This window comes from Morchella importuna, assembly GCF_003444635.1.
Source record: "Morchella importuna strain M04M26 chromosome Unknown Morimp01GS015, whole genome shotgun sequence".
NCBI classification, from domain to species: Eukaryota; Fungi; Ascomycota; class Pezizomycetes; order Pezizales; family Morchellaceae; genus Morchella; species Morchella importuna.
The window spans coordinates 885,506-898,441 of record NW_025763412.1 but is presented as its reverse complement, the minus strand read 5'-3'; the positions used below and the strand labels follow the sequence as shown (position 1 = coordinate 898,441).

The 12,936-nt window shown below is 49.2% G+C and overlaps 2 protein-coding genes across 2 annotated transcripts; both read right to left on the bottom strand.

Annotated features, from left to right (window-relative positions):
• Positions 1-671: 671 nt before the first annotated feature.
• On the bottom strand, positions 672-2,511 carry LAJ45_05671 (uncharacterized protein; the record flags this gene model as incomplete). The annotated part of the gene is made up of 3 exons (XM_046115240.1): positions 672-1,089; positions 1,150-2,386; positions 2,445-2,511. 3 exons carry the CDS (start codon positions 2,509-2,511, stop codon positions 672-674), a joined length of 1,722 nt encoding a protein of 573 aa, XP_045971762.1.
• A 1,674-nt stretch (positions 2,512-4,185) lies between these two features.
• On the bottom strand, positions 4,186-10,712 carry LAJ45_05670 (uncharacterized protein; the record flags this gene model as incomplete). Its single annotated transcript, XM_046115239.1, has 5 exons — positions 4,186-4,415; positions 4,479-4,982; positions 5,034-9,900; positions 9,960-10,201; positions 10,349-10,712. 5 exons carry the CDS (start codon positions 10,710-10,712, stop codon positions 4,186-4,188), a joined length of 6,207 nt encoding a protein of 2,068 aa, XP_045971761.1.
• Between the last annotated feature and the right edge of the window lie 2,224 nt (positions 10,713-12,936).

The following is a 12,936-nucleotide window of genomic DNA, read 5'->3' as shown; positions in this document are numbered from 1 at the left end:
AAAAATACGCCAAGCTCATGATTTTGGGTGTATGCAATAATGGCCCAGTTCAAAAACGTCAAAGAAATACTAGTAGAGTACCTACTGCCTTCCACTCCCGAGGAACTGCAGCAGGCCTTACTTGCAGTTCTAGGTTGGCTGCAAGACCCAGCTGACCTGCCGTCTTTCTTGGATGGCAACGATAATTGAAGGAAGCCAGGGCAAGACTCCTCCTCTATGTAGGATTTTCTGTCTTTCACGTTGTTTCCTTCAATTATAAGGAAAAGTGTCAAATTCCAGAATATTATCGATAGTGTGCTCCAAGTGAGCCAAGAACTAACACGGAGGAACATTGAGATATTTAAACTACATGTACCCAGCGCGTAGAAATCATTGGGAACAGAGGAGAGCACAAACGATGGGGGTTTGAAAGGAGGGTATGTAGTTATTTCATTAGATTAGCTAGATTTATCTATGCCGATATTTAGGGTATCGCGCTCATCGGAATAAAAGGAAGCGTTTATACAAGTGTCAAGAAACCGAAATAGTAACATACTGATGCAGAAGCCCTATGCCAGATTAAAACAGCAAGAAGGGCAAAATACCCCACCTTTAACTCATGTTCTTAACTCCTAAAGAACATTAGCATAACCTTGAGAGAGGCGATCGATTTACCCCAGACCCCTCCAGGATCAATCTTCCATCTCGTCGCCACTAACGACCCTTCCGCCTGTAACCCTTCCACCTTCCCTGTATCCCCAGATTCCTGCCATTTTACGCCTCATATCTTCTGCTTCCGCGTCAACATCCTCATCATACTCAAGGTCAAACTCCTCTTCATCTGCAAACTTTTTCTGCTTATTCCAGCTCTTGAAGATACCCCCATCATCGGAATCATCATCGTCTCCATCATCAGCAGAATCAATGCCCAGGACACCAAATTCATCCACCTCATCAGCATCATCAGAATCGTAGGCTGGTTCTTCGGGGTAGTCGTTGGTGTGATAGTCTTCTGCATTACTATCCTCGTCATCACTGCCGTAGACATCATCACTGTCTACGTCGTCATCCCCTTCATACCACCATTCTTCGTCGTCGCTTCCGTTAATTCTATAATATTAATTACGTTAGTCTCATGTCATTGAAGAAGGATTAAATGTAATTGCCCACATAATAAGGCCATAATCTTCGCCCTCTTTCTTACTATTCTCTGGTTTGACCTCCTCACGGATATAGACGTCATAGACGAAGCCTTCTTCATCTTCTAACTCTTCATCAATCTCCTTCTTGTCAACATCTTTCCAGGTACCACCCCCCAAGCCACCTCCAATTTTGTCCTGCATCTTGCTCTTCATAGGTACCCCCCTTGGTGAATTAGTAACAACAAGGTTTCGAATACCATCATTGTTTTCTGAATTGAGATATTCAAACACCATTTTTTGCATAGCCAAAGTAAGAGGATCCAACCCCGACTGCTCCTCGAATTTAACCTTAGTATTTGTTTCTTGTTTCTTGGCCTTCTCTTCCTTTTCTTTTTCCTGCTGAAGCTTTCGCTTCTCCTCCTCAATTCTTTTTTTCTCTTCTGGATGCGTTCGCGGACGTTTCCGAATTTTGACGGGCTTCTCTTTTTGCTCGGCTAGTTTTTCCTCTTCCACTGTATGTGTTTCCATTGGAGCATCTTCGTCAATTGGCTCTGAAGACTCCCGGACAAATATGGCACTACGGCGTGTTGCAGCAGTCGAATAGGGATGTGGATGTTTTATTCGTAGTCGTTTTGCCAAATGATATCTACGTACTGCGGCCGCTGCCTTGCGCTTGCCTGCTGTCGTACTTGAGGGGGAGGACGCTGTCTTAACGCCTTTCTCAGGTGGTGGACTTGTTGACAAGGAATGTGTTTTGTCATCTCCAAACGTGCCTTTTCGAACCGGGCCCTCATTATCATCTGAGGATTTTAAATGTTCAATAGCTGGAACCTTTCCTTTCTCGCCTATGGGAGTGGTAGATGCAATAGTCGCTGGAGATTCGACATTATTTACACTTTCGTAGGAATCTGCCCTCGCAATAGCGCTCAAAGGAACCTTAAACTTCGACTTCCGTGAAGATCTTACGTCACTCGTGTCGAGCGCCAACTTTGACCCGGCTGGGAGAGGACCAATACCATGGCCTGGAGATGGAGTCCTTGAGACCAACGTTCTAGCTACACCAAGGCTTGGTGAAGCTGGCCTCGACCGCGAGGCGGGAGTGAGTGTACTCCGTACTTGGGGGATCCCGCTGAGACTATTACGTGGGCGGTGCAGTGGTTGGAAAGGCTGCGGCGTAGGATCTGTAGGTGAGGTAACGGTACGAGCAAGGCGGAAGACAAAGTCCTTCTTCACTTTTTGACGTTTTGTTTCTGAGCGGTCGACATCTATACAGAGCGGTCAGAAAAATTTAGGTCTTCTACATAAAAAAGAGGAGATAGTTACAGAGAGCTTGAACAGGGGCTTCGTCAAGCTTGCGCTTGATACGAATTGTGGATGGTGGGAGAGACATGAGGACTTTTTTCTCAAAAAGAAGCTGAGATTTGAGGTCCGGATTGATAGCTATGTATGTGTGATGGAATTAAAGTTGATGTATCTATTATTTTGTTTCATATGATATCGTAGGAAGTTTTCTCTAGGAGACGGTGTGAAAGTTGCGAAGTATCTAAACTTTCCTTGCATCGGCTCTAGCTTGACTCAGCGGCTTACATACTGTATGCAGTTACCCGCTTCACAACCCTAAACCACACGTGAAAATTTGCTAAATGTGCGCGCCAAGCCCAATGTTCTGTATGATATGCAATAGCAATCATTAGGAAATTAACACAAGTAGGTATGCCGAGTTCTTTACTCTAAGTCAGTTATTTTTACCTACGAATCGGTATCAAAACGTTCATGACATGCATGGTCCAATTGCCCAAGGAGCCCCGAGCTTGCCTCAAATGAACCCATAGCAGCTACATATATGTACATGTAGCTAGAGACCAGCCTATTGAACTCATCGAAACAGTTGCCTACCGCATGTATGTACTCTAACGGTCCTAACGAACCTGCATATTCTAAAAAAAACCCTGCTCCATACAGCAAATTATTCGGTACAGCAGATATATAATTCGCCCGATTTGGATGGAAATTGTAGATATTAGGAATCACCAAATCCCAGCTACCCGAATATAGACATATCTGCGGCTCACTTTGTATTCAGTGTATCGAGAAGAGACTGTGTCTTTACTCTCATGCCCGCACGCTAGATATAGATATCCCTTTGTCTATTGATGTTATTTATTAGCTTATTATAATAGAGGGTCGCAATTTTAGGTAAAGATTAAGTAATTGATAAGAAAAATAAAGAGATATGTGAGCAAAGTCCTTCACCCTAGGGTGAGTAGCATTCTTCGACAGACGAAGTGATAAAGCTCTTCAGGATGTCCGCGGTAAACAAAATATATTCAATCACTGACGGAAATTCCGAGCTATGTACTTGTTTTCCGATTCCGCGAAACTATTTCCTACTTTATCCTCTTTTTCATAGTCTACACCTAGTACATACTTTTTTCTCATAAATAATATTTGTTACGCTAAAATGTACAAGCCGGTATTTTTTCCAATTAGACTCATGGTGGATCACTCGGTTATTATTCTCCACCGAGGCCCCTGCCTAAACATAAATGTACCTCGCCCAATATGACTTGTAAAAACTTAGTACCAGCTACTGTATCAACGATCCATATTAGATGTCGAATAGAACCAGTATTGTAGCAAGTGCGTACAATACTATAGACCAGATACCGCAATAATATTCGTCTGTAAGGGTTAAAAGTCACACTCTAGTGCACATTATTCCCTTTGCAATATTTAAACGCATGCCTGAGACATCAACCATCCAATTAAAAAAGAAAAAACAATAAGAAACTGAGACCATAAGAAAATCAATTGCAAGTAAAAAGACGCCCTTTAAATCCCGGACGCAAATGAACCGTATACTAGCTGGACACTTAGAAAAGTAAAATTTAAAGAAAGGTATCAAGAAAAAGAACAAAAGAAATTCTCCCCGCATAGAGACGTCAAAGCACGAATGCTAGTAAAATTTAGATGAACGAAAAAGGATATAAGGAGATGCTACAAAGAAGCACACACACCCCAGTCACAAATGGACCATCATATCGCCTACTCACAGAGTTTGCGTTTAAGAAGTCGTCGCCTTAGTCGCCGCCTTGCTAGGCTTTTGTTTCTTCTGTCTTCCAAACCCGAATAAACCACCAAGGCTACCAAGCCACCCGAAAAGCATCATATTCCAGAACGCTTGCATAACATTCCGCTGATGCTTAGTTGAGAGTGTGTCATTGCCACTGCTGCCGGGCCGGCTACGTGCGTTGGATTCGGCAAGCCTTTGCCTAACACCTTCGGGGGTGTTTTCTAGAGAGTAGTGTAAGAAGGGAGAAATTGACTGGTTCCAGACCGGGTGAGAGAATATCTCACCTGCTTCTCGCTCACTTGTGCTGGCCGTCGGCGTGTCAATTGAAACGCCGGGGGTAGGCTTAATAAGCTCTACAGTACGATCATCTGCATCTTGATGCGTTTCTACAGTGGGTGAAGTTGGAGGAGATGAAATGACAATCGCTGGAGCCACTGGGGTATCCGCATCCTTCACAGCTTGCTTGACGCTCGATTCTGGAATGATAATTCCATGAACTGGCCCTGAACCAGCCTGAGGGGCCGGTTCGATGATCACCTCATCATCTTGAGCCAACGCTCCTTGCTTACCACCATCAATAGGTGCTTTGGTATCGGCCCCTGAAGATGGCCTGTCTTTGGAAGCAAGAGCAATGATTGCAGCACCGCCACCAAGAGCAGCACCGCCCGCAAGCACAGAAGCAGCAATGAGACCAGCGTTCGAATCAGAATCCTCGGGGATAATAGTTTCTCCACTCGATTTATCGACAAATATACCTGGCTCGACCACTTCCGCCTCAATATTTTTACCTATGACTGTCAGAAACATTAATTTATGGGGCACAAGGAAGTTAAACGTACCTTGATCATTTCGAGTGATCGTTTCCTTGTGTTGCTCAATATTAGAAGCCTCCTCAGTAACGTTTTGTTCAATAACAGCCTTGGTACGCCCAGCCTGTTCTAACTCCTCCATCTGAATTAGTGAAGCCTCAGCAGCGGCGAACCTTTCGGCTTCTGCCTGTCGTTCCTGTTCCTCTTTCTCTTGGATCAGTCGAAGGCGTTCAGTCTCCTCTTCCTCGGCCTGAATGCGGGTCGCCTCTATAGCAGCGATTCTCTCACGCTCCTGTTCCTCTTCGATAAGTCGTAGGCGTTCGGCTTCGGCTTCGGCTTCTGCTTTGATGCGAGCAGCTTCAGCTTCCTCCTCAGCTTTGATCCTGGCAGCCTCTGCCTCTTCTTCGGCCTTAACACGGGCGGCTTCTTCCTCTTCAGCTTTAACTCTCGCAGCTTCGATGACAGCAAGTCTCTCGTGCTCCTGCTCTTCTGCGACGAGCCTTAAGCGTTCGGCTTCGGCCTCCTCCTCTGCCTTGAGACGGGCGGCTTCAGCTTCCTGTTCTGCTTTAACGCGAGCAGCCTCCTCTTCCTCCGCCTTGATTCTAGCAGCTTCGATAGTGGCAAGTCTCTCACGCTCCTTCTCCTCTTCGATAAGCTGCAAGCGTTCGGCTTCAGCTGCTGCTTCGGCTTCTGCTTTAACACGAGCGGCTTCGGCTTCCTCCTCAGCTTTGATCCTGGCTGCCTCTGCCTCTTCTTCAGCCTTAATTCGGGCAACTTCTTCTTCGGCTTTAATCCTAGCAGCTTCGATGGCGGCAAGTCTCTGGCGTTCTTCCTCTTCCGCAATAAGTCTTAGACGTTCGGCTTCGGCTTCTTCTTCAGCCTTGATATGGGCTGCTTCTGCGGCAGCAAGCCTCTCGCGCTCTTCCCCCTCAGCCTTTAGGCGTGCTTCTTCAGCTTCTTGTTCGGCCTTGATTTTGGCTGCTTCTTCCTCTGCTTTGAGGCGGGCTGCTTCGGCTTCTTCTTTGGCCTTGATACGGGCAGCTTCCTCTTCTTCAGCTTTGATCCTAGCAGCTTCAATAGCAGCAAGCCTCTCTCGCTCCTGCTCCTCTTCGATAAGCCGCAGGCGCTCGGCTTCAGCTGCTGCTTCGGCTTCTGCTTTGACACGAGCGGCTTCGGCTTCCTGCTCAGCCTTGATGCGTGCGGCTTCCTCCTCTTCAGCTTTGATCCTAGCAGCTTCGGCGGCAGCAAGCCTCTCACGTTCCTCCTCTTCGGCTTTGATTCTGGCTGCCTCTTCCTCTTCGGCCTTAATACGGGCTGTCTCCTCCTCTTCGGCCTTGATGCGGGCTGCCTCCTCTTCCTCGGCTTTGATTCGAGCAGCTTCGGCTTCCTGTTCTGCTTTAAGGCGGGCAGCTTCCTCCTCTGCCTTGATGCGCGCAGCTTCCTCTTCTTCGGCCTTGATTCTAGCTGACTCTTCTTCTGCTTTGCGACGAGCCTCTTCGGCTTCTTCTTCTGCTTTAATTCGCGCGGCTTCCTCTTCGGCTTTAATTCTGGCTGCCTCCTCTTCCTCAGCCCTGATGCGAGCTGCTTCGGCTTCCTCTTCGGCCTTAATGCGGGCTGCTTCCTCCTCGGCTTTAATACGGGCAGCTTCTTCCTCAGCCTTGATGCGGGCTGCTTCAGCCTCCTCTTCTGCTTTTAGACGAGCTGCTTCGGCTTCCTGTTCAGCTTTGATGCGGGCGGCTTCCTCCTCCTCGGCCTTAATACGGGCGGCTTCGGCTTCCTGTTCTGCTTTCAGACGAGCAGCTTCCTCCTCGGCCTTGATTCGGGCTGCCTCTTCTTCCTCGGCCTTGATTCGGGCTGCCTCCTCTTCGGCCTTAATGCGGGCTGCTTCCTCCTCGGCTTTAATACGGGCAGCTTCTTCCTCAGCCTTGATGCGGGCGGCTTCCTCCTCCTCCTCGGCCTTAATTCGAGCGGCTTCGGCCTCCTGTTCTGCTTTGATGCGTGCTGCTTCCTCCTCTTCGGCTTTGATTCTGGCTGCCTCTTCCTCTTCGGCCTTAATACGGGCTGTCTCCTCCTCTTCGGCCTTGATTCGGGCTGCCTCTTCCTCCTCGGCTTTGATTCGAGCAGCTTCGGCCTCCTGTTCTGCTTTGAGACGAGCAGCTTCTTCCTCAGCCTTGATTCGGGCTGCCTCCTCTTCGGCCTTAATGCGGGCTGCTTCCTCCTCGGCTTTAATACGGGCAGCTTCTTCCTCAGCCTTGATGCGGGCGGCTTCCTCCTCCTCCTCGGCCTTAATTCGAGCGGCTTCGGCCTCCTGTTCTGCTTTGATGCGTGCTGCTTCTTCCTCTTCGGCTTTGATTCTGGCTGCCTCTTCCTCTTCGGCCTTAATACGGGCTGTCTCCTCCTCTTCGGCCTTGATTCGGGCTGCCTCTTCCTCCTCGGCTTTGATTCGAGCAGCTTCGGCCTCCTGTTCTGCCTTGATGCGGGCTGCCTCCTCCTCTTCGGCCTTGATGCGGGCGGCTTCCTCCTGTTCTGCCTTGATGCGGGCTGCCTCCTCCTCTTCGGCCTTGATGCGGGCGGCTTCCTCCTGCTCTGCTTTCAGATGGGCTGCCTCTTCCTCCTCGGCTTTGATGCGGGCGGCTTCCTCCTGCTCTGCTTTCAGACGGGCTGCCTCTTCCTCCTCGGCTTTGATGCGGGCGGCTTCCTCCTGCTCTGCTTTCAGACGGGCTGCCTCTTCCTCCTCGGCTTTGATGCGGGCGGCTTCGGCCTCCTCCTCAGCTTTGATGCGGGCGGCTTCGGCCTCCTGTTCTGCTTTGATGCGAGCTGCCTCCTCTTCTTCCGCCTTGATTCGGGCTGCTTCCTCTTCCTCCGCCTTGATACGGGCGGCCTCCTGTTCTGCTTTGATGCGTGCTGCTTCCTCTTCTTCAGCCTTGATTCGGGCTGCCTCTTCCTCCTCGGCTTTGATTCGAGCAGCTTCGGCCTCCTGTTCTGCCTTGATGCGGGCTGCCTCCTCCTCTTCGGCCTTGATGCGGGCGGCTTCCTCCTGCTCTGCTTTCAGACGGGCTGCCTCTTCCTCCTCGGCTTTGATGCGGGCGGCTTCGGCCTCCTGTTCTGCTTTGATGCGTGCTGCTTCCTCTTCTTCGGCCTTGATGCGGGCGGCTTCCTCCTGCTCTGCTTTCAGACGGGCTGCCTCTTCCTCCTCGGCTTTGATGCGGGCGGCTTCGGCCTCCTGTTCTGCTTTGATGCGTGCTGCTTCCTCTTCTTCGGCCTTGATGCGGGCGGCTTCCTCCTGCTCTGCTTTCAGACGGGCTGCCTCTTCCTCCTCGGCTTTGATGCGGGCGGCTTCGGCCTCCTGTTCTGCTTTGATGCGAGCTGCCTCCTCTTCTTCCGCCTTGATTCGGGCTGCTTCCTCTTCCTCCGCCTTGATACGGGCGGCCTCCTGTTCTGCTTTGATGCGTGCTGCTTCCTCTTCTTCAGCCTTGATTCGGGCTGCCTCTTCCTCCTCGGCTTTGATTCGAGCAGCTTCGGCCTCCTGTTCTGCCTTGATGTGGGCTGCCTCCTCCTCTTCCGCCTTGATGCGGGCGGCTTCCTCCTGCTCTGCTTTCAGACGGGCTGCCTCTTCCTCCTCGGCTTTGATTCGAGCAGCTTCGGCCTCCTGTTCTGCCTTGATGCGGGCTGCCTCCTCCTCTTCCGCCTTGATTCGGGCGGCTTCGGCCTCCTCCTCAGCTTTGATGCGGGCGGCTTCGGCCTCCTGTTCTGCTTTGATGCGGGCTGCTTCCTCTTCTTCGGCCTTGACGCGGGCGGCTTCTTCTTCCTCGGCCTTCACCCTGGCAGCTTCAGCCTCCTGTTCAGCTTTCACGCGAGCGGCTTCCTCTTCTGCGGCCTTAATTCGAGCTGCCTCCTCCTCCTCTTTCGCCTTAACCCGGGCGGCTTCGATCGCCGCAAGTCTTTCGCGCTCATTTTCTTCCTCGACGAGCCGCAGGCGTTCGGCTTCGGCCTGCTCTTTAGCCTTGATACTGGCTAACTCAGCAGCAGCAACTTTTTCGGCCTCCGCCTGCCTTTCTCGTTCATCCTCTTCTTCTGTGGTGGGAAGATCGCCCTTCTTCTCTGCTTCTGTCGACTCGACGGCGTTATCTTCGTTTGGAATAACTTTAGCATCTGAGGGTTCTTCGACGACAAGAGGAACATCAGCTTCGGCATCAGCTTTGCGCTTCTCGAATGCTTCCTTCTGTCCAGGTGTAGAATCTGGCCCAAGGTCGTCACCATGGCTTGGTTGATTTTCAGCGGTCAGCTCCACAACCACTTCCGGAATATCCTTCTCGCTATGTTCCCGTGTATCGACGTCGAGACTCTCAGATTTAGCATCAACTGAAAGTGGTTCCCCCTGCACCTCTGTGTTTGGAGGTTCCTCAGTTTGTGGTCGATCTGTTGTTTCTAATGGCGTCCGGGTTTCTGAGGTTTCCGGGTCTCCTTCATTGTGCTCTTTATTGCTAGAAGTTTCATCTCCAACTTCGAGGGATGACCCTGTTGTCTCTTGCTGTGACTTCTGACCCTCTTCTACCTCTACCTTTTCCAAGGCAGTTTCTTCCGGAAGAGCCTTCTCTTGAGCTTCCTTCAAGCTTATAGAGGGCGACGGTTCTACTGATGAAGATGGGGGTAGTGGCGCCTCTTCTGTCTTTGTCTCTGGGGTTTCTGTCAACCGTAATACGGAATCGGATTTAGGATCTGTTGCTGATACGGGTGTTGTAGGATAGTCATCTACGGCCGCGATCATCTGTTGCTCCTCTCCCTCAACCTCCGGCGTAGTTGTGCCAATATTCTTGGCATTATGTGATTTTGATTGGTTTTCTGTAACCTCTGTTGAATAGAAATCGGTAGATGTAGAGATTGGTTCGAGGATAGGCTTCGTGTGCATATCATGTTAGTTTTAAACAAATAAACAGGTAACGATGGAAACCAAACCTTCTCGGTGGAATCCGTGGGTTCAACGGTAGAAGACATGATTATGTAGAAGAGGTTGGAGAGATTTTGGAGATTTTGGAGATTTTGAGGTACAGATTCTGGATGAAGAGGGAAAGATGATGGAGGAGATGCCGAGATGAATTGGTGTGATTTTGTTCTTTTTTTTTCCCGCCTGGTCCCACCTGCCCTGTGACAGCGGATTCGTCGTTTCGTTTCGTTCTGTTTACTGCCTTTCTTGATGACTACTATGCCGATGCCGGTTAGTGAAATGTCCTCATTGGCAGAGCAGTGACATCAGAAATGCACGATGTATTTTGGTGGACCGTGTGCACGAGTAAGAATGTAGGGAGAGAGATGAGCTGCAAATAAATGGTCTAGTCACCACATACCTTCCAGGAGAAGCAAAGCAGCACTTGATGCCACCGTATGCAGCCTTTGAAAAGGAGGAAACTGAAAAACCAATGGGAATATGACCAGTTGAAAGAGAAGCAATGCTGCAGGCAGGAAATTCGAATAGGAGGGGGAAGAGAAGAGACTCTTGAAGAGGGGATTGGAGGAACAAGCGGAGTGGTGGGGTTGGTCCGACTGTGTTCTCTCTACCTGACCTCGTGCGTTGACAGGGGGCACAAAGTATGCAGGGTTGGGCGGTCTGACGATGCTTGGAAACTCAGTTCTCACACTCTTTCTCCCCACGCAGCAAATCGAATGTTGCGGGTTTGCGTTTTTCCCTTCTTCTGCATAGGATAGGTACATAGACTTGAAGAGTAGGTAATCTATTCTACTCCAGAAGGCATATCCAGAAGTTATTCCAAGCACCGGTAAATATCATCAGAGTGGCACTCAATGTAGGAACTACATGATCAAGTTACTACATATAGCAAACCCTACAAACATTACACATTACACATCATCTCAGAAGATATCAATAAGATGATATGTCAAAGACAGGTTCCTAGAGATTCTCATCATTTCTGCGTTTTCGTCTTCACCAGCTGATTGACTGTGGTTCCGAAGCAAGCGCATCTCACAAACCCCAATGCCACACCATCCCTACCTACGACATTGCAAATACTGTAGCTTCCCACACACGATACAGATCTTTTACTCAGTTGCATCAAGACAGGGCAACCCATCAATTCAACCCCTCTTGGAGATGCCGGAACAAGTAGGGAGGACCGAACCGGTCAACATCATGTGAGACCGTGAATCTCTCAACATAGACACGTCACTTCCTACAGCCCGAAGGAGAACCTCGGCGGCAATTCCGGGTCCGATCAAGCCAAGTACCTATACACCAGTACTTACTCGCGCAAATATCCCTCTGGTGTTGAGACTGTTGAGCAGAGTTTTCTTATTTGCTTCGTTTCCTTCCTTGCATGGACAGTTGATTTTGGGCATCAGGTACGTCTGTTGAATATAGTATCATACTTGAGGTAGATAGATACATGTATGTAGAATAGAATACTCTCGAGAGTACATCCGCCAGTTTATCAGCCTCATTTATTGGGTATTACCCGTTTCGTTTCGATGACCCATAAAGAACAAAACGGATGGCATCGGGGTTCTCCAGCCCTGCAGCGCCAAACGTGGTTGCCCCCCCGCCCAGATAGAAACCCATCTCCTCATTTCACCTGGCTCGTGCGCACCCTGTTTGAACCACCCTGTTGCTGTGGAAACAACAACTCATTTGCGGTATCGATTGGCGGGATATGCCGTGTGATTCAAAACTCAACCTGCGGGCGAGAGACAGACTCGTTTCTGCAGGTCCCAAGATGATTGATGACGATATCTAACTCAGTCTCGTTGATTGAGGCTCAAAAGCTTCGCCAGATATTCGGATCATCGAGGTACTCTCTGCTTCTTCAACCGGAGGCCAGATAAAGTCCTAGTGTATAAATATCACCTCCTTTCCAGCCTTCCTTTATACTAGCAGTGAATTGGGTTCAGCGAACACAGCAGCAGCAGGCGAACAAAGTCACCTTACATGTACACACCGGCATATATGTACATACATCACAAGCGGCCTCCGTGGAAGTGGATCAAGTTTGTTCACTCCGCTGGTGTGATATGTACCCCGCACTGCAATGTCTCTATCGATAACCGCAAGCGCCTAAATGATGCACACAGCATCTCCGGCGTACATCGCATCCTGTATGAAATGGCACGATGAGCTACTTAATTACTCGTATTTCACTGACGTTTGTGGACGCGACTGATATTGCATGCCATACAAAAATACACCAAGCTCATGATTTTGGGTGTATGCAATAATGGCCCAATTCAAAAACGTCAGTGAAATACGAGTACAGTACTCGGGGCAGGTAAAAAGTTACCGGACAATGCGAGTTTTGTCTCTGGGCTTTTTTTGCAGTAGTTCACGCCTAGCACGCGCGCCCATTGGTGAACCAAAAACCTGCATTGTCCGGTACTTTTTACCTTCCCCGAGTACAAGACTCTTGGTTGATTCATCGCCTCTCCTTGCCCATTCTTAGGCGGGTACATGCTGCAGTCGGGCTCGTACGTGCGTTGAAATGGCATGGCAATCACCCTAACTCATTGTCAACACTGATACGATATATACTTGAGGGGACAACGGCGGACCTTTTTCAACTTGGCAAATACGTTCATAAACCTATCTCTGCTATGTTTATCTGACAGTTCGTTCCTCGTATATAACCGTTGTCTCTATGTTTCGACTCCATATACATAAGCGCTAAGCGGCCTTGATGTAATATTACACAGATAAGACAGTGGCTTTGGTCAAGCGACTCTATTATCACTTTGTTTTCAATAACGCATATTATGTTTATGGTGCTCCAGCCCCACACACGCACTTTCTATTCAGCCTGAGGTATCTACATGATTCAGTACAAACTGCGGCTTATGTCTGTTGTACCCCGCATTTCTCTCATATCCCCAGAATAGTGTAGTTAATGGCCGTTCGAAACAAAAAATGTTTGGACGTACCACACATGGT